We start from the raw sequence: 22,603 nt of genomic DNA, 5'->3' as shown, positions 1-22,603 counted from the left end.
ACACACACACACACACACACACACACACACACAATGGAATTCTATGCCTCTATCAGAAAGAATGACACTGCCCCATTTGTTAGGAAATGGAAAAACTTGCAAAGAATTATTTTAAGGGAAGTAAGTCAGGCCCAAAGAAACATAGGTCTCATGGTTTCCCTTATTTGCAATAACTAGTATATGTCTAGGACAAGCAGAAAAGGTCAAAAGCTATGTACATATGACCATATAAGATGATGCTAAGCAAAATGAACCCAAAGATATGGACACAAAAGGTTTTATCTTTCTTGCTGTTGTTTCTAATTTACTTATAATGTTGTATGTGATTTTTTGTTTCTTTTTTTGTTCTTCCCCCATGGTATAACCCCTGTTTTCACCGTATTTGATTCCAGTGCTCTGTATACATTTCTGTCTACTTTTGATAACTACTATTCAACTCTATTTCTATGAAGTTAACTTCCTTGTTTTAGATTCTAGAATGAGATTGTGTAGTATTTGCCTTTCTCTGTATTACTGTTATTTAACTGATCAGATACATCCTTTTCGTGGCTAGATTATATTCTATGTATTGTATACACCACATTTTCTGAGTTGATGACAAAGCTATTAGAAGCACTGAACATGGAGGTGGATGCTGATATCTCTTGGATGTACTGATTTCACTTCCTTTGGATAAATATCTTGGATCATATGATGGTTTTAATTTTAGTTTTTCAAAGAACTTTAACACTATTTTCCAGAAAAGCTATACTGATTGACCTTCCCACCAATAGTAACCAAGATTCCCTTTTCCACACATCCTCCCTAGTGGGAGGATTTTGATAAAATACCCACTGTAGTTACCTTGATTTGCTAATGACAGAATATAAATGTATCAAAATATCACATTACACACCAATAAATATATGCAATTACTATGTAACAAAAATAAAAAGCTAATAAAAACAATATTTTTTAAAACAATGAAAAGGTTTATAAAATTAAACCCCAAATCCAAAAGCACAGTTTAGGGCCTCTCTGCTGAAGCATTCATCACACACTATTTCTTTTGGACATTTCATCAATTTCAATCATCACAAGCCCATAAGCAGTCGACACCTGGCAATGTGGCTGAACCTTTGATCATAAACGACAATAACAGTCTAGAGACCAAACTAGTGCTGATTCATCCAAGAAAGTACAAGCACTGGTGCTTCTATGCAATTCCATGAATCATCAAGGGCAGGGTCACAATGGACCAGTCAGATGACCAGTCAATGGACCAGCTCCATCCTTTATGAGACTCCCAAAAGGAGCCTGTCCCATACGACCAGACAAATGGGATGGAGGCACAGGTGACTGCAGGATCCTGGGGAGGGGCCTGTGAAACTATACACAGGTACAATATAACATGAGGTTTGCTTTACAGAGTTTCAACTTTTAGTAAAGCTTAGGCATGAGAATAAAAATCAGTTACAAAAACAATGAAAAAGAGTTTTAATATACAGCATCCAAAATGACCAAATTGTTGAAGTGCTTTCCATAATACTGAACACAGAATCACAAGTAGTCAACACAGCTGTACATCCTGTCCTGGGATCTGCTTCAACATCCTCCATTCTCCCCAAGCCAATGGAGCTCCCACCTTGGCACCTTTTGCTACTTATATTTCCTAAACCATCCCCCTCTAGAAAATAGCACAGGCTCAAAGCAGATCACATGAAAAGTCTCAAAGTGCACCAGTGGCTCATAAAGTAGAGAAAGGGAGGATTGAGGTTCAAGGCTGGCCTGGGGAAAAAAAATTTCAAAGTCCCATCTCAATGAATAACTGTGTACAGTAATATGTGTCTCCCAATCCAGCTACATGGGAGGCTGATCATAGTTATAGTCTATCCTGGGCTTTAGTCTGAGACTCAAAAAATGAGTAAACATATAAAAATATGAATGGCAGCTGAGCTCCGGTGGCTCACACCTGTAATCCTAGCTACTCAGGAGGCTGAGATCTGAGGATCATGGTTCAAAGCCAGCCTGGGAAGGAAAGTCCATGAGACTCTTATCTCCAACAAACCACTAGAAAACTGGAAGTGCACTGTGGCTCAAATGGTAGAGCACTCGCCTTGAGCTGAAGAGTGCATAGACAACACCCAAGCCCAGAGTTCAAGCCCCATGACCAACTATATATATGGTTAATAATAAACAGAAATGAACAAATAGACAGATTAATAAAAGAACCTAAGAAAAATAGATAGAAGCATGGTTCAAGTCATAGAGCACTTGTCGAGTAGACACAAATTACTGAGGTCAAACTCCAGTATAACCAATAAAAAAAGAAAAAAGAAAAGGGAAGGAGGGAGAGAGAGAGGGGGAGAAAAGGAAGGAAGGGAGGGAGGAAGGAAGGAAGGGAAGAAGAAAGGAAGGAATTAACAAAGGAAAAGAGGGAGGAAGAGAGAGGAAGGAAGGGAGATGAAGGGAAGAAAGAGAGAGTAAAATAGAGATGGAGGAACAAAGGGAAGGGAAGAGAGAGAGAAAAAAGGAAAGGTTGGAAAAGAGAAGGAAGGAAGGAAGGAAGGAAGGAAGGAAGGAAGAAAGGAAGGAAGGAAGGAAGGAAGGATGGAAGGAAGGAAGGAAGGAAAGCAGGCAAGCATCCTATAACCAATGCCTTTCAAACCAGAGTACTTCCTCATTTCCCCCTACCTCACAGGATTGCTTTCCTCTTGAGTGAATCCTTCACTACCTGATTTGATATTATATGGATGCTTATTGGTTTCCTATTTTGGGGTTGGAACAGTGTTTTCCACTTAGCAGATGTCAGTCAAATCTCTCCTGAATACATAATTGAATGGTTAAGAAACAACAGAGAGGGAGCGGAGGAGAGTAAGAGGAGTGTACCTACTGAAAGTTCAAAGAAAGGTGAGATGCTGCCTGCAAGATTTCCATGCACCTGGGTTTCAGTGGGAAGAAAAAAAAGAGGAGTGTGGAGAAGGCTGTGGGAAATACCTAGGCTAAGCAAGCTGAGGAGGGGCAGGGGTATTTTCATACACTGGAAGGGCATGCTTGCAGTGGAACAAGACCAAAGTGACAGAAGAGGCCTTGTGCCTGGAACTTCTCCAAGAGCCAGATTACAGACACATGAAGGGAAAACCATCTTTCCTCATCTTCCATTGACAGTAAGTAGTTTTAGCTTCTGCTTTTGATAATTTACTTGATTTATGATATAAAATGACATGTTTAATACTAATAGATGTCAGGCAACTCTTTTGAGAGTTTACATGTTATTTTATATAATTATTATAAATAATTATGATTATTAAATAAGATGACCCATGAAAGTATTTACCATGTAATGATAGCTTCTCATTAAATGCTGCTGCTGCTGATTTTGTTTTTGTTGTCATTATTATCATCATCAACAACACTTTACAATTCTGCCAGGTAAGTGTGAGAATGCATTAATTTCCCTTATCCCTAGGAAATCTATTCCAGGACCACAACTGGATATCCAAAATGACAGCTAGTGGTGTGCGGGGGGGGGGGCGGCGGGGAGGGTTTATTTGGATGGATGGAAAAATAAATGGATAGAGGCAAAGAGATAGATGATATATAGTTATACTATATATGTCTTTTTATCATATATCATATGTCTTTTTCCTACATATAAATGCCAATTATAGTCTTATTTACAAATTAGGCAAGTAGGAGATTAATAACAATAGTTTAAAATAAAATATAACATTTGTAACTATATACTATGTTATAATGTTATGTGAATGTGTCTCTCTCAAAACATCTTACTTTGCTTTCCACACCCTACTCTCTTTGAAGATGTACAGTGATTCTCAAAGAAAGCACTTCAGAGCTTCTCTTTGCCATATCCAAATTCCCAACATCACTGCTCTTGTGCTTTGAGGCTAATGTCAAGAGAATTAAGGGTTACTTCAGCACAAGCACCATGATGTTAGGACAATCTATCTAATAATCAAAATAGGTACTAAGAAATTGATGGGCAGGTGTATCCACAGAGCATATACCCTATGGCTGCATTGGACAAAGGAATGATTCACCTCTGGGGTGGAGTGGAGTGGGCCAAGGAAAGATTTCATCACAAAATTCATAATGACATGCCAGTTAACATGTATAATGGCCTTATTTGTGGATTTTCCACCTAAATATTTTCAAGGTATCATACTGAAGAAGTTGCAAACACAGGTAAGGCAGGCCTATGGTATGGTTTAGTTCCATTCACAGGTAATACAATAAAGTGTAGCTAAGGCCAGGGGCTCACACCTGTAATCCTACCTATACAAGAGGCTGAGATCAGGAGGATCAAAGGTTTAGGCTAGCCTGGGCAGAAAAGTTCATGGAGCTCTGTCTCCACAAACAAAGCTGGATGTAGTGGTGCATACCTATCACCCCAGCGATGACAAGAAGTCTAATATAGGCAGATTACAGGTTATGCAGAAAATAAAGAAAACTCAGTATCAGGCCTGTTTCTCAAAGTCTGGAATGAAATGAGAAAGGGTAGGATTTTGTGTCTGATGACTCCAGCACACACTCTCTGGGTAGTTCTGCATCTTGTGTGGTCCTTCGAGCCTGATCTACATCTACTAATTCTATATTTATGGTGACCAGCAAAGGAACTACCTTTTCAGAACCAAAGGTAACCCCAGGGGCAAGGAAATGTCAGACTGAATTCTTTAAAAATCTCCTGAAAAATTGTTTAGGAATGCAGTGTAAAATTTCCAGACATAAACAAAGATGATCGTATGCATGATAAAAGTAAAAAACTTCATTTCTATAGCAAACACGGTGCACAGATTTGATTACTGAATAGAGATATGAAATATGTGCTAAATAATTCTTCAGAACACCTCATTAGGCCTAATCCATCTCTGATTTCTATGAGTCCATTAATTCCCAATAGGTGTCTGCTTGTACCTACACGGACATTCACACAGGATCATAAAATGCTGGCTTATTTCACAATGTAATATCCTGCAATGGCAACAGGTAAAAGCTCAAATTGAATATAATGCATCCTTTAAGTGTTTGCAATGTTCAGACAAGGCACATGAAAACGACAATAAAAAGGGAAAGAAGACTGGTTGGTTAGAGAAAGACTCAGGCAAGGTAGTGCAGCCGGTAATCTGAGCTACTCAGGTGGCAGAGATCATGAGAAACACAGTTCAAGGCTAGCTCCAGGAAAAACTCAGTGAGATCCCTATCTCAACTGCCAAGCCAATTATGGAGGTCCCAACTACACAGGAAGCTCTAGGTAGAAGATTCAAGTCTGAAGCTATCCCATTGGCAAAATTCCATGGGAGATCCTACCTGAGTCATGAGAGGAGAGGGAGATAAAGAAAGAGGGAGGTGGAGAGGGAGAAGAGGAGGAAGGAGAGAGAAAGGCAACAGAAATGTAAACACTGGTGGTTTTAGGAGGGTCAAGGCATAAGATATGGGCTTTCCCAAACCACAAAACCAGGACAGACAATACCGTATCTACCAGGTCACTTTCAGACATCTACATAGAAAGAATTAAATTGATATGGACAAGGGAAGGTGATGTGTTTACTTGGGATTGTCATTAATTCCCCTATGCTCCAATGGCACCCACTCTTTACCTTCTACATTATAATCATTTTCCTAGATGCTCAAGACTCCCAAAATCTCTCTTTGTCAATTAAATGTATTTATTTTTATTTGTCCTAGTACTGAGGTTTGAAATCAAGGTCTGGGTTATGTTCCTTAGCTTTTTCATTCAGAGCTTAGATTGCCACTTAAGCCACATCTCTACTTTTGGCTTTTTGGTATTTAATTGGAGATAAGAGTCTCATGGTCTTTCTTGCCTGGGCTGTCTTAAAACCCTGACTTTCATATCTCAGTGCCCTGAATAGCTAGTATTACAGGCCTGAGCCACCAGTGCCTGGCTTAATTAAATTTATTTTAACTGATTCATAAAACCATATGAATTACATGCCTCAGTAGGGAGCCCTATGATATTTTGGTATATGTATACACTGTGCAATGTTAAAGTCAGCTAAACATACCTACATACTCATTTTCCACTTCTTAATAGTAAACACATTCAAAATCTTTTCCCATAGCATTCTGAAATATATAGTAGCTAGTTGTTTTCTACAGTTCCCCTACTGCGTAATAGAACCCCAGAACTTCGTGTTCCAACCAAACTGCTGTTTCTCTGCTGACTACTTGCTCCTTCCTTTCATTCCTTCCTCTCTCTTGCCTCTCCTCTAACTAGCTCTTCATATTTGGAAAGCATTCTGCATAATACATGGCTTCAATAGCTCTCCTCAATTGTTAATAATTCTGGCCAAATCTGAGGAAAGCTAGGAGGAAGAGCCCAGAATCAGGGGGATACAGGGTAAAAATACAACAGAGGGACCCATCAACTGCACTGGACATTGATGAATGAATTAAGCAAGTCAAGGGCAGTGATGGGAGGGAGGGAATGAGAGGGAAGGAGAGAAAAACCTACACTAAGCAAAAGGAAAGAAATGTACATGTCACCTGATTTGGAAAAAATAGTGGTATTGTCAAAGTTGACAGAATTCACAAACATTATAGACCAAGATAATGACAGTTTTCCTGGTGAAGGTTAAAATGTGTTTGTGACTTTAACTAAGTATCACTATCCCACAATACTGTGAAATTTATGTAATCACTTAACCTCAATAAAAAATTATTTAAAAAATAATAATGCTGGCCAACCCACAAGCTCCTACCCTTCCCTATATGGCAGGCTCTGTCCTTTACTGTATTCTACTTTCTATCAAGTCTTTCCATCACATGATGCTCTGTTTGTTTACTTACTCATTTTCTCGCATTTGGTTCCTACTAAGTATAATTGTACATGGTGTATACCACTCAAGATCACTGAGACACTGGATTACCACAATTCATGTACACTCTTTATCCAAACAAGGGCTGGCATAAACCAGTTTAAGGGCCTGGAGGAAAGAAAGGTCTCCTGTCTAAAATGTTCTGTACACTTTTCACACCCGGAGAAGATACTTGTTTCTCATATGAATGAGTGCAGCTCTGGTTTCTCCTTACTAAAAAAATAAAAATAAAATAATGCAGCTTTATTGTCTGGCCATAGTAACTGATGCTTCTAATCCTAGCTACTCAGAAGGCTGACATCTAAAGATCTCAGTTTGAAGCTACCCTGAACTGATGTGTCTGAGAGACTCTTATCTCCAATTAACCAGCAAAATTCCAGAAGGAAAGGTGTGATTCAAGTGACAGAGCACCAGCTAGGAGTGTAAAAGCTAAGCAAGAATTCAATACCCAGTACCAGCACAGAAAGAAAGAGAAAGAGAGAGAGAAGGAAGGAAGGAAGGAAGGAAAGCAGGCAGGCAAGGAAAGATGGAAAGACGAAAGAAAAAAAGAGAGAGAACGAAAGAAAGAGAGAGAGAAGGAAAGAGAGAGAGAGAAGGAAAGAGAGAAAGAAAGAAAGAGAGAAGGAAAGAAAGAGAGAAAGAAAGAGAGAGAGAAGGGAAGGAAGGAAGGAAGGAAGGCAGGCAGGCAGGCAGGCAGGAAGGCAGACAGACAGACAGAAAGAAAGGAAGGAAGGAAGAAAGGAAGGAAGGAAGGAAAGAAACAAAGAAAGAAGGGAAGGTGAGGGAAGAATGAAGGAAAGAAGGAAGTGGAAGAAAGAGAAAATTTGCTCTATGAGAGAGGAATTGGGCACATTTAATAAGAGCACTAAAGCAATCTGTGACTTTTTACTGATTTCCTCATCAAGTATGTAATTCATTCTACACAACACATTGAGAAAGCAGGAAATGAAGACAAGACCCTTGACCCTGAATTGGGAAATGCTAGAATCTTCTATCATTCATCTCAACAACCCTCAACACTGCTTCCTTTCCCTGCAGACTTTCCAAGTACTGTACCTTCCCTCACCCCCTCTTTTCCATACCCTTTCTCATTCAGCCTCACATGTGACTGATTCTTCCCAATACATGATTGCTCTTCCACAATCTCCTATCAACCTTTTTGAGAACAAGCCTATAAACCATCCCTTCTGTCTCTCCTACGTGTCAGTGTGAACAATGAGTGTTAGAATATCTCCAGCAAAAAAAGGTTACACTAAATAAGAAACTTTCAGTCATTAACGAGCCATTTGTCATCTAAGAGATATTCTCACTAATTACAGTATGTCTCAGTCATAGCCATTATGGAGATGTGCTAATTTGCTTCAAGGTAAAACTTTTCTTTGTCACTGGTTTTCACAGACTTGTGTAGTAAAGCAGACGTTTTACTTGTCCAGAGATGTAAAGAGTCAAGCAAGAGAAAAATCAAACATTTGAGACTTCAGTTTGAAAAGGCCAAGATTCTCACTTTCAGACACATGCAAAAATCACTAAAAGTCTTGCCAAGAAATTTTAATAAGTGCTTAAATTTGGGAAATATAATGCTTCTATAGCCAGAACCTGTCCTAGCTACTCAGGGGGCTGAGATCAGAGGATTGTATTTCCTGCCAACCCAGGCAGGAAAGTCCATAAGACCCTTATCTCCAATGAACTACCAAAAAAAGCAAGATGTAGAACTGTGGCTCAAGTGGTAAAGCTTTAGCCTTGAGCACAAGAGCTCAACAGCACTCAAGTTCTGACTTCAAGCACTACAACCTGAACATACACACACACACACACACACACACACACACACACACACTCATTACAGCAATGAACCAATGAACTCAGATAGGGCAGAGTCTCTTCTCATCCCAGAGAGAAGAGAAAACTGAGGCTTAGGCTCATCCATTTTCTTAGCAGTCTTTCATGGTGAGTTGTGAGAGAGCTGAGACCAAAACAAGGAGAGTTGGTTCCTAGACCTTGACCTCCATCACATTCCACACCTAGATCAAGGCTCCTAGAAACCTTGCTGAGATTTTTCTAAAGCTATCCAACCACCACAATGTCCATGTAGCTACAGAATGCACCAACATCAGACCCAACCCTAGCACTATACATCCTGGGCCAGTTCCCATATCATGAACTATGGTTCTGTGTAAGGATCTCACTATCCCCACATGCAGGGGACTCAGTTCACACTGGACACCTCCCTCAGTCCTATCAGTAACATTGGGCACGAATAAATGCCAGACACTCCACTGATGACTTGGTTCCCTTATTACAAGACCCCTGTAAATGATGATAAATTCTGGCACAGTGAGGTGAGCCAACGTGCCCACGTTCACTCACCAAGGAGCCTGAGCAAGGCTGTGAGCCTGGACAGCTCTGCACTTAGCTATTAACTCTACTGCCCTAAGGTAAGATTTCCTTAAGAAAGAAAAGTTTTAAAAATCAAATAACAGACAATGAAAAAATTGTTAAATTTCAGGCTCACAGTCAGTGTTCTGTCATTTCCTTCTCTTCCCCAGCCCGAGTTTGTAGGCCTTGAGCTAAAAACTAATCCTTATATTCTAGTGTTTATTAGATTTTCTATAAAACCTCTTGTGAAAGTGGATATTTAAAGGGCCTTTAGATTCCACACGTGCCAACTTTATGAAGTGTGTTATGCTGCCCCAGCAATTTCCTCCACTATGACCTAACAGACAAACCCAACACCAGCTCTTACCCGCCCCCAACTCCTCTCCCATTTGTGTACTTTAATAAAACTCAAGCCTGTGCTAGTACAGACTTCCCTGTTTCTAGTAAAAGATAAACAATTTTCACTATTAATAGCCTATGATTATTCCTAATAAATGTTTCATTCACTCAACAAATATCCCTTCATATATCCCATGTTTCCAGCAGTAATTTATTCTCTATAAATGAGAGCAATAAACTCAATGGCCTGGTGGATCTTGCATTTTAGGAGAAGAAGCAATAAATAAGTAACAGATAAATAAATAACAGACTTTTCTAAGTCTTAAGGGCTATGAAGGCAATTATAGCTAGGTGAAGAAATTGAGTGGTGCTGGGCTAGACATGGCTACAGTGGACAGCTTAGCCTGGGGAGCATTTTTTGAGGGGAAAAAATGGACATTGGGACAGACACATGGATTCCATGAAGGGTCTAGCCACAGGTTATTGTAACAGCAGGATGGACTTAGCAAGTTCCAGGAACAACGTGAAAGTCTGTGAACTGCATCCAAACTGGGGGACAACCAGGACAGGAAGGGTAGATAGACACCAAGTTATTAAAAAGCCTCTTCACATGGCTGATGTGTTTGCATTTCATTCTGAATATAACCGCAAGCCACTGTAGGGATTTGACCAGACAGTCATGAAGTCTGATTTATGTTCTTAAATGATAACTAGAGTGACTGGATGGAAAATAGACTCTGGGAAAGCAGGAATGGAAACAGAAAGATCAGATAAAAGAATGCCAGAATAGATCAGTAAAGAGGATGGCAATTTTAAATGAGGGTCGGGAGGGAGCATATGTTCAAGATGGTGAAAGTGGTCTGATTCAGGATATATCTTAAAAGTAAAGATAAATGGAGTTTAAATATGGATTAGATGCAGTATAGAGGATAAAAATAAAATACTTTCTAGGTTTGGGGACTGAGTAATTGGAGGAATGGACAGACAGACAGAAGATAGAGGATAGATAGGTAGACAGACAGACAGAGAGACAGACAGCAGACAGACAGCAGACAGACAGACAGACAGACAGACAGACAGACAGACAGACAGACAGACAGACAGACAGACAGACAGACAGATAGATAGATAGATAGATAGATAGATAGATAGATAGATAGATAGATAGTCTCTCCTTAAAATACTCAAATGAATCAATTTCCTAGGGTGGTTATAACAGAGTAGCAATACTGGATAGCTTTGAACAACAGAAATTCTAACTTCACAGTTCTGGAAAATGACATTTGAAATCAATGTGTTGGCAAATCCACATACTTTCTGAAACCTGTAGAAGGTTCCTCCCTGATCTTTTCCTAACTTCTGGTTGTTTGCTAGTAACCTTTAGTGTCCCTTCGCCTTTAGGCACATCACTCCAACCTCTGCCTCCATTTTCACATGCAATTCTCCTCCTCAACACCTCCACGCCACCACCTTTTCATAAGGAAACAGGTTTCACCCAGATCAGGGAGTAACTTTGTTTTATTATGACTCTGTCTCAAAACACCCAAATCTGTAAAACTCTTAAATCCAACTTTGTGAATGCCAACATGATACAACATGACAGCACAAATGGAAAATTCCACACCATGGAACTTTGCTTCTGACAAATAATTACTAACATATGAAATTACTTTCAGGTTACATGTGTAAGGTGCATACACAAGATAAATGAGTTCCATGTTTAAAATTGGCTCCCATACCTAAAATACCTTATTACCTACCTGCCGGTATTCCAATTTTTTAATCCAAAATCTGAAACTTGAGTGTCAGGCATTTTAAATAGGGATATTCAAACTGTATATCTGCAATGATCCTATTCCCATATAGGGTCACAATATGTGGTACAAGAAGTTAGGACTTCAGCACATCTCTTATTTGTTTAGTTAGCTCTTTTGTTGAAGAGAAAGGGTACATGTCAATCCACCACCCCAGAGTATTCATAATAAGTGCCATAAATTAAAAAATAAATAATTTGCATACATTCTCTTTCTCATGCACAGGTTCTGATGGGTTAGAATTATTTTAGACTGAGTGTTTCTGATGAGCAAATTTGTCAAAAGATGATTATTGTGAGTGAGAGAGAATTGTTCCATTCATGTACTATATTACAGCCTGTCTCAAAACCAGGGGAGATCAAGCAATTATTTCCATACAACCACACCTTCCTTTGTATCCACAGGGCCAATAATGCTTTTTCTTAAGCTGATTTCAGTTTTGTGATTTTCCATCTGTCTGTTGGTTGATTCTGTTTTCATTAAAAATTCTATTAGTTTCTGTTTTAAATCCATCAGCAAGATTGTTGTAGTATTAATTCACATGTTCATTTTATGAAACATAATTCAGCCCCCAAAAGCTTTCTAAGCCAAAATATTTCATTCTGACAAGAAAGCACATTGACCAGGCACTCCCAAATACACTCAAATAACCATATGAATGAATGATTTGGGAAACACAGATCATGAAACATTCACATTGGTATATATAATAGTTCACTCTATTTAAGCTAATTGAAATCATTTGTATTGGGTTAAAGTAGAAAGAACTTTTCCAGACGCTGGTGACTCATGCCTGTAATCCTAGCTACTCAGATCTGAGGCAAAGCCAGCCCAGGGAGAGAAGTCCTTGAGACTCTTATCTCCAATAAACTACTCAGAAAAATCTGGAAGTGGCACTGTGGCTCAAGTGGTAGAGTGCTATTTTTGAGCAAAAGAAACTCAGGGACGGGGCTGGGAGGTGGCTCAGTGGTAGAGCACTTGCCTTGCATGCCTGAGGCCCTGGGTTCGATTCCTCAGCACCACATAAGCAAAAAGAAAAAAGCCAGGAGTGGTATTGTGGCTCAAGTGGTAGAGCACTTGCCTTGAGCTGAAGAGCTGAGGGACAGCGCCCAGGCCCAGAGTTCAGGACCCACGACTGGATCCCCCCCCCAAAAAAAGAAACTCAGGGACAGCACGAAGGCCCTGAGTTCAAGCCCCAGGATCTGCACCCAAAAAAAAGTAGAAAGAACTTACTCTGGTCCCTTTGGTGAACTCTGAGGTAAGTTTCTAATGCCAGAGGGATAGACTTCCCCAAAAGGAAATGCCAAATGCAGGAGGCAACTTTGCCCTTCTTTGCTATTACCATGCAAGCTCTGGGCCTGTCTCCTAACAAAATCAACACATGGATTCTAGAAAACCTGCAGCATAGAATGCTCTGTATGGCTTTTTCTGTTGGGAATTCATCTTGAGCTGTGAACTCTCACAACTTTCTATGCAACAATCATATTAGGAAAAATATTTTTTCTCACTCCCTCTCAAAAATAAAATATATCAAGCAATTGTTTGAACTGAAGATGATTCCTACAATCTAATTAGCTACACCGATGCAAGCTCATGTGTGTGTGTATGCACATGCGTGTACAAAGAACTACATACAAAAAACTGAGCTCTGATGGATCACACCTATAATCCTAGCTACTCAGGAGGCTGAGATGTGAGGACTTTGATTCAAATCCAGCCAGGGCATGAAAATCCATGAGGCTGTCCTCTCCAATCAACCACCAAAATACTGGGAGTGTAGCTGTGGTAAAGCATTGGCCTTGAGCACAAAAGTGAACATATGACACCCAGGCCCTGAGTTTGAGCCCCATGATTGGGGAAAAAATACCCCCCAAAAAACAAACAATAACAGGTGAACCTAGAGGAATTTCTCTCTTTATAGGTCTCCTTCAGAAGCAAAGTATATCTCTCAAACTGTGGCAATATGGATATGTGTATATTTGTACGTGTATGTACATATGTATATCACATATATACATATATGTACAAGTGCATGTGTATATGCATGGATATATGAATGTTCATTTCACTTATATATGGGGGGGAATGTGACTATAGTTGTGCATTAGGCTGTGTCTACTGCTTCACTTTAACCCAAAACAACACTTCAAGGGATATAATAACTCTGTACTTCTTCCAGCAAGATTAACATTTTTCGCTTGCTATCATACAAAGAGAATATGCTTAAGCCAGCGTTACTGAGTTCCTAGCCTCCAGTTCATATTCCACCATGCGTACCCACTGTCTTCCCACAAATTCCTGCTGCAATACAAGCCAATAAGGCCTTCCTGCTCAAAGACCTCTGCCTCCTCTCATTGTACTCCCCTTAAACATCTCAATTTCACTCCCTTTGACTTATATGTGCTGTTTGAAATTGCACTCTAAACCCAGTAAACCAAAGTTTCCTAAAATTGGTATTATTTAACCATTTCTGATGTGTTGATGATACTATTTTGTTGGTTATATATTACACAGTGAATATCCATCAACCTGTGCATAAGGAAATAAAATGATCTTTATGTAGATTTTAACCCCAAATAACATATATGCTATGGACATTGTTTCAAATATACCTCGGAAAAGATACAAATGTCAAATATAGCTAATAACAAAAAGAAAAAGAAGAAAACAAATAGGTCCAGACCTCAAACTCATTCTGCCCCATGGTAATGTCATAGAGACACATTGCTGTGGAATTCTAATAGAATTGTTTCCACCCATATTTGTTCAATCCTTCATCAGAGAAAATGTTTGAAATTGCTGATACTTGAAGCCAAAGGCTGACAGAAGAACAGGAGTTTGTCTTCCTCTGAAAATAAAAACAAAAACAAGGTGGTCCTGGGAGGCTTTGAAAAGGAGCCTGGAGAGGTAAGCTGGATCTCTGGGTCTCTCTGTCTGTCTCTACAGAAACTACCAACTATATAAAATGTTCCCTCCATCCTCCTTTCCCCTCCCTAAATCACTTCAAGAATTGAACTTCTTGTGCAGGATCATAGGAGAAAGACCACATTCACTAGGTCCTCATAAGGAAAGAAATGAGCCAATGCAGGAAGATTGATGAGAGAGAGAGAGAGAGAGAAAGAGAAAGAGACTAGTTCTCTGGTATAAAGGGGTTAAAAATCAGGACATGAACCAGGTTCTGTTAGTAATGGAAGGTGATTAATCATAGCTACTCAGGAGGCTGAGATCTAAGGATCTTGATTCAAAGGCAGCTCAATGAGACTCTTATCTCAACTAACCAGAAAAAAGGCAGAAATAGAGCTGTGGCTCAAGTTGTAGAGCATTAGCCTTGAGCCAAAAAGCTCAGGGAAAATGCCCAGGCATGAGTGCAAGCCCTGGGACAAGGAAATAAAAAATCAGACATGAGTGATTCTGTATCCCAGGCTCCACCACCATCAAAGTCTGAAATCCAAAAGAAAGTCTCACTTTGGTTCCTGACAGCTACCCCTCAGGGAGTCTCTACAAGGAGTAAATGAGATTCTGCCAGTAAAAGAGCTCCGCACAGGGTCTGGCATTCAGTAGACATGATTGTCCCCTACACAGTCAGAGCTGTAGTGAAAGAATGCAGGCTCTGCTCTGGATTAAAGCAACGGTGAGGAGAGAACATGGTCACCCTTTCCAGACCATTCCATGGGCAACACCACATCTACCAGCAGGATGTCTTTACACTTAGTAGGGGAAATGCTAGCCTTCATTCAAAAACGTGCATCTCCAAATTCACTGACAACTCGCAGCCAGATGATGGATTGTCTTCTAGATGTCAACCTCTCTCACCTTTCCAAAACGTATCTTTGTGCAAGACAGATGATGATGACTACCCTCACTAAATTCAAAGCTAGATAGTCAAATTTCCTACTCCCTACAATCCTTTCAAACTCCAAAATGTGTTGCTCTTAAAGGAGGAAGAAAGATGACACATGTCCACAAAGCACCTATAATATAGCACAATATAATATAATAGGAAAGCTGAGACCTGAGCTGCCCCTCTATACCCAACTCTGGGTTCCAATGACAACTGGAATACTCCAGTTCCTTCTTCCCCATGGTTGGTTGAGTTTTTAGTTTTCCCATTTTAGCTTTTTGGCTCCTCAACAGGCTCAGTGTGCTCCCAGAAACCTCCCTCCCTAGACCCATCTGCCAATGCTCCTTAGAGCCACAGGCCACCAGCTGGAGACTTGGCAATGCCCCTAGGTGAGGGCACCGTGGACAACTCCGGGAGGGGCCCAGGAAGCCAGACCAGCTCATAAGTCCTAAATAGCATTATTATTCGGAAGGAGTGAACCAGTAAACAACAGATCAATAGTTCCATCATGAGACAACAGCTGCCAAGGGATTCTAAAAATATAAAGAAGGATAAGCAGAAAGATGCTTTTCTGTGCCCTTCCTCATGTTGAAGAAGCTAATTTCCCTCAGGTCTACAGGAGGCTGAACACATCAGCAGGGTGTAAAATAGCCTCAGATGCTAAAGGACTCAATAGGGAAGTGACCTGGCATGTATCATGGTACAGATATGAAATCATGGACAGCCAATATGACCCATCTGCCTACTGAATACAAAGACACGAATTCAATAGATTATGTGCATTTGGTGTATTATAAAGGAAGTGTTAGTTGGTTATTTTGAGTTGGGTGTCAGAAAGGCCTCAGTGGGGAGGTTCCATTTGAGTTTGAGCCAAACAAGATATAACCTATGGGATCATCTGGGGTAAGGGGATTTCTAGCAGTAGGAATGATGAGATAAAAGACTGTAGCTGAAATAAGTTTACTAGGTTATGAAACAGAAAGAAGACCAGAAGGTCTGAAGCAGAGCAAAGGGAAATGAAAGGTAGGAGATGGCCAGTCAGATTCTATTCGTATGTTCAGTATTGGGGTGTAAATGTAAAGCAAGCATAAAGCTACTCTCCAGAGGCCTTGGAGCACTGCAGAACTAACAATTCATTTGCAGAGAAAATGAATGCTGCCAGGTGCTGGTTGCTTACAACTGTAATCCTAGCTACTCAAGAGGTTGAGATCTGAGAATCATGGTTCAAAGCCAGATCCCGCAGGAAAATCTATGAGACACTTATCTCCAGTTAACCATCGGAAAACCAAAAGTGGCACTGTAGCTCAAAATGGCACTATAGGCTTGAGGGAAAAAAAGCTCAAGAACAGTACTCGGGCCCTGAGTTCAATCCCATGACCATCAAAAATTAAAAATTGAAAGAAAGTCCTTTATGTGTAGACACACAACTTCCTAAATCTGAAGAAGTCTCTGTGGGTACATACAAGTCTAAGACCATCAAATTCTCTGCTATTCCACGGGTGCTAGATCAAGACTCAGCCTTCATATCGCATGTATTTCAAGACTTCTTTTATTTTTAACTCATCTTAGAAAAATTCAGTTCGGTGGCAGAACCTACTGTCTAGACACATGGCAGAAGGAAGAGTTCAGCTCTCGATTCATGTAGCATACAGGAAATAATCCCCTTTCTTAGTTAGGGAATCTCAGAGACATGAAATGTATTAAGCAGAATTACTGACTAGTGGGGCCAACACTTAATGAAGGTCTCTACCTTAGTCTCTCACACACAGTTGGCCACCTCAAGCTTACAGTAGCTTATCCTTTCCTTCCAACAAGGACAAATTCCTGCCCACAGAAACTCGACCACCAAGAGTGCTCAGGCCATGCATAGTAACTGTAGACCACCCATGCATTAATGAACACACTTGGCCTCACCATCTTGATTATCTTCCTGTCCACAGCCTGGCTTTTAGAGGTGAGCATAATTCCATACCCCCTGCCTTGCCATGCCACAACCCCCAGCCCAGTGCCCTTTCTGAAAGAACCACTCCATTTATTGTCATTGGGTGACCACAGTTGAATTGCAAAATAAAGAGACAAAGAAATGTGGTAAGGAGTTCAACTGAACATAGGGTGGGGGAGACTTTTAATTTGTTTTCAGTCACCTGTTCAGTAAATACCTGCCAGTATACAGGGCTCATGACAGGGCAAGGGATGATCTTTACTCTGTAAGATCTTCTCCCAGGCCACACCAAGAAAGGCAGAGTTAAATATTTCTATTTGAGTACCACTGAGGAATTAGGGGAACACAGAACAGTGGGTTCTGAGTTATCTTGGACTGCAAAATCAAGCAGAGGGAACTGGAACTCTAGCCTTGCCAATTGCTCTTGTCTAAATTTTCCTCTCTAGACCTCAGCTACTTCATCTAAAAAAATGAGTAATAATTAAGCTTATTTCAGAAAGTATATATATAAAATGTTAAATAATAATATGCCCATAAAAATAGAAACTTTCATCTTGTTAACATTATTATTAGCATTTAATCTAGCTTCAAAGCTGCTTTATTTGTGCTACTTCAATGAGGTGATATGAATTCATTATGCCTCCATTGACTCATCTCTAAAATGGGGCTATTAATATCAATTGTAACATAGTATTAGAGTTAAAAGATAATACTATGTGATTAGTGATGAGTAGGATACTATATATGGATCATTATAAATCATATACAAAATCTTATATAAAGAACTTATACATTCATGAATCCTTGCATAGTCCAGATATAATACTCCTTAACACATAATGAGCCCTAAATAATTCTTAACTGTTTTCATATTTTGTTTCTTGAAAATATGCATATAGAGCCAGGTGCCAGAGGTAGAGGTATATATCAGTAATCCTATCCACTCAGGAGGCTACAATCTAGAAAATCATAGTTCAAAGCCAGCCTAATCAGAAAAGTTCACCAAGATACCATCTCCAGAAAAACAGCAAAAGGCAGGGTTGGAAGCATAGCTCAAATAGTAATGTGCCAGATAAGCAAGACAGATAAGTTAGCACAAAGTCCAAAACCCTAGTTCGTTCAAAACCCTAGTGTATACATATACATATCTATATGCATATGTGTATGTATGTATGCATATGTGCACAAAAATGTCTGTATATATGTATATATGTGTGTATATATGTGTATATACATATATAGTCATAGAATAACTGCAAGAGGGGAGAAATGGTGGGAGGTTGCAAAATATGTGCATTTCTTTTCTGATTGTGAAAGCTATGTTAGGTGAAAGATTCCCTTGTATCTCCAACAAAGATCATATATATATATGAGCAACCTGGATAAAATAAGGCATTCTTTCAAAATTCCCTCAAATTAGAATCAGCTACCAAGTCATTTATTCTTTGGGGCCTAAAAAAGATCCTCAAAGAAATGAAACTGGTAAGAACAAAGCAGAATAAATGAAACTAGAGCAAAAGGGCCTCTGCTGGTTACTAAGAAAACTACAACCCCACAGCATGGTGGTTTAGGGTCATCTAGGCCAAAGCAGAGGTGCTCAGGCTTTTACAAGTTATAGTTTCTTATATTGGTTATGCATACATCATTAGGCAACAAAGAGAGGGAGGAGGAAGTTAGGAAGGAGGGAGGAGGGAAGTTAGGAAGGAGGAGGATGAAAAACCTGTCTTCCACACACAATAAGAAAAAAAAATAAGATAGCCCAGAGGCATAAAGACTGGATTGTTGCAATGTAGCATCATGTGATGTGCAAATTCCAGTGATTTTTATGCACACAAAATGCATGCTGCAATTCTAATTGGCCTGCCTGCACATTATGTGCCACTTTTAAGTTTAGTTTAAGGCCTCCACTTCACCAAAGTGGACCTCAACCAGTGCATCCTTTCCTTGTTCTATAACATAACAGTCTAAGAAGAACAAGGAGACTACCCCACAGGCATGAATGCCTTATACACAGGTTGCCTGGTATACCTGGAACTCTTCACATCCTAAAGCAGGCCTTGGCCAACAGCTGGTGTCAATTAGAATGTCCTGTAGGGCTTTCTCCACTGAGATGGTCTTCTTCTGCATATAAGGAAGACATTCAAGCCCTTAGGCTGACACCAAATGTCAGGAGGTGTCTTGGGAGGGTGTTTCTATGCATGGCTGGACTGAGGTCAATTCTAGAGTCTAGAACAGAAGCCCAACAAAATCTCATTCCTCCATCTCTACTCTAACAAGACTGCTGTATGAAACACACACATGAAAATATATACAAACATTGTCCAAAAGTCATGGAAAGGAACCCCAGAGTGAGGGAAAAATAGGAAGCATGGAAGGAAGGATAAAGGAAGAGAAGCTAGCTAGTACACAATAATAAGTTCTGAAAAAGAAGCTGCTCCAAGCCCAGGCCTGTCCCATGGCTCAGAATCTGCTGAACTCATCCAGAAATGTCCAGTTTCTCATGAGCCTGGCGGGGGGTGCTTTCTTTTGGAGACCAGATAGTAGCTAATCTTTCCTCATATTTTCCCTATAATGTGAGAGTCCCTGTCAAGTTCCATTTACTATTTATTTATCTCAAATCTCTGCAGAGATAACCAACTTCTACTTCTCCTTGGGTGGAAAAATCTATTTTTGTCTAAAATATTCTCCACTTGAGAAAGCCTCTACATTGTCCTTGGTGGGCTTCCTGTAGTCAAGGGTTAGGGACAAAGGAGGCATCCAGAGAACATTCAATTTCTTTGACCATATTACTTTAGAGGTTCGTTTCTGTTTTTCTGTGTAAGTAGTCTGAAATCGCTGCATACTTGCAGCTCCCATGAGATCCCTGTACAAAAGCAGATGCATAGTCATTCTGAAGAAGTGACAATTAGATGTTTTACCTTAGCCTAAATTAGTCTCTAAAGAGCTAAGTTGAAAAGGTGAACTTCCTGGACCAGTGACTAGTTCAGCAAGGCCCTGAGGGTTGGCACCCAAATATAAAGGATCTTGGGATAGCTGCAACATCATGTAGCTCCGTTAAGTCACACTTTGGGGATGTAGTGTCCTCACAGTCCAACTCTGTCTCTCCAATGCCCCCTTTCTAATTTGTTTCCTATAGGACTCATCTTAAGTACACAGGTCACAAACTCATCCAATGTCAGCTGACAAGAACAGTAACCAGAGGACAAAAACCATAGATACCAACTACAATCTTGTCATCCGAAGAATCTTCATATTCAAAGAATGAGAATATTGTCATGTGCTCTGTGGCCTATTCCATTGCCCAGTTTTGACAACTTTATGGAAAAAACTAACATATTAAGTCAAAAGAAAAGCAGTAAAATGAAGCTTTAAAACTTCTTTCCCCTCTCCTTTCCGCCCAATGCTTACTGCCTTAAACATTCCCCCCTCCTCCCCTTTCCGCCCAATGCTTACTCCCTTAAACATTTCCAGAGAGGAAGATTTCCCATAACAGTCACTCCTGTGTTCTTCCACACAGGAAATGGAGTGAAGGGTTTCCATATAGCAAGGTAATCAGGAAGATAGAATCATCCTCCTTTACAAGCGCATAGCCAAGATTATTCTTCTCCTCCTCCTTCCCCAGAATCTGCAAGCCTTCGCTCCAGAAACCAATCCAGACCCACATAACACTGAAGCCTAGTTTCTGTTCCCTGGTGAGTTTTGCATATGTACTGCTTTGGTGAACAGCAGGAATGGAAAGAACACGGATTCACCAGACTAAATGACATTTTGCATGGTCAAATCAGACTCCCTGACTTTGGCTTCAGAAAGCCTCCTTTGAGAAGGAGAAAGCATCTTTCTCTGTCCACCAGCTCATGGCACCAAAGCAGCTAGGAAAGCCCTGGTACAGTACAGGCCCAGACACACAGAGACTCTGCAGATCTCAGGAGTCCTGGCTGGCAAATCCCCATGGCCTGGGTAGAGTGAGGACATTCACACCAAGCCAGACAGCTCCTTTGGGACTCATTAACTTCAGAGAACAACGTTCATGCTGAGTCTCAGCCAGGCCTCCAGTCACAACGGCCACCAGGCTCAGGCACAGACAGCACCAGGACCACTGGCACTTAGTCTCAGAACCACAACCACCACCACCACCACCGCTGAACCCAGCCACCCCTCACCCTGACCAAATCCCTCACTCAGAAAGGCCAGTTTGAGGAAAACTGCGCACCTCAGAGCGTCTCCCTATGCCTGCCATATTACATCCCAGGCCGAGCACCCAGCATTATCCACGAACCGCGCAACCCAGGGAACCAGCGATCTCTCTGCTAGCCCCAGCGTGCTCCCGCGCACACTCCAGCACCCCCTTTCCCCTCTCCCCCAGCCCACACAATTCACCAATTCGTAAAATGGCAGCTCCCTACCTGAGGGTGGCGCTCTCCCCCTGCCGGACCGTCACGTTGTCCATCGCTTTGGGGAAGGTGGCATCTCCGCTGCGCACGGGCACTCCTGTGGGTACAAGGAACAGCAGCCTGAGAGACACGACCACGAGGCACTTCCAGGGCAGGAACAGGTACCCACAGACCCCCATCCTCGACGGCCACAACTTCCCAGAACTCGGGCCGCCTGGCGCACACGCCCCCCGGGCGAGCACAGGAAGTGGGTGGGGTGGGGAGCGAGCTCGGGGACTGCGCGGTGAACTAGCGGCGACCGCGAGGCGCGGGGAAGCGAGGAGCGCGCAGACTCCTCCAAGTCTAGTATTCCTCCCCCAAATCCAGCCTCGGAGAAGCAGTTTCCACGGAAGACATCCAAATGTGGGATGGGGTGGTGGTGGTGGCGGGGGACTTGCTTCTGCTCGCTGCTGGGGCCAGAGAAAGGTGGCCGGGATGGGCAGCGCCGGGCGGGCGCACAGGTGCACGTTTCAGGGGCCGCTTCTTCCCATTCACAGTTCAGACATGGCACTTTGGAGAGGAGTAAGCAGCACTTTGGTGTCGGAAGGGGATGAGGGCGGGCTTCACCCGGCTATCCAGACGTGCGCTGCGATTCCTCAGCTCCAGCCAGGGGGTGGGTGGGGAAACGAAATCCAGCACTTTTCTTTCTGTCTTTTTTTTTCTGTTTTTCTTTCTTTTTTTTTTTTCTTTTTAAGTTTCGAGGAAGGCTCGCCACCAGAAACGATCAGTTAACAATAGCCCGATGGGGAAGTAGCGCTGGCAGGAGGCGGCCAGGGTTGGGCAAGGAGGAGAAGGCTCGGCCCGCTTCGCGCAATCCAGACGCGGGATCGTGCCGCAGAGGCTCGGTCAACTTCGCCGGAGCCCTGAGCAACGCTGCAGCCTCCGCGATCCCAGCGGTGTCGGCAGGGCGGGCAGGGCGACCCGGGCAGCAGCGGCCGGGCAGGAGTGGGCCGCGGCGGCCCCTCCTTCGCTGGTTCCTTCGCTCGCTGGGGAAGGCGAAGCGCAGCCTGCACCGGAGCCGCGCG

General features: G+C 41.6%; 1 protein-coding gene across 4 annotated transcripts in view; it reads right to left on the bottom strand.

The window, feature by feature from the left end:
- Positions 1-22,603, bottom strand: part of Ntm (neurotrimin) — a 1,030,143-nt gene that overhangs the window by 410,605 nt on the left and 596,935 nt on the right. For 2 of the 4 annotated variants that reach the window (XM_013009574.1, XM_013009576.1), the window contains exon 2: positions 21,552-21,636. In XM_013009574.1, the coding sequence (XP_012865028.1) occupies positions 21,552-21,636 (85 nt within the window). Of the gene's footprint in view, positions 1-21,551; positions 21,934-22,603 lie in introns of those variants that run through there. The other 2 variants (XM_013009575.1, XM_013009572.1) reach the window with 1 other exon arrangement.

The sequence above is a fragment of the Dipodomys ordii genome, unplaced genomic scaffold (genome assembly GCF_000151885.1).
Source record: "Dipodomys ordii isolate 6190 unplaced genomic scaffold, Dord_2.0 Scaffold10, whole genome shotgun sequence".
NCBI classification, from domain to species: domain Eukaryota; kingdom Metazoa; phylum Chordata; class Mammalia; order Rodentia; family Heteromyidae; genus Dipodomys; species Dipodomys ordii.
This window is presented reverse-complemented; position numbering and strand designations above follow the sequence as displayed.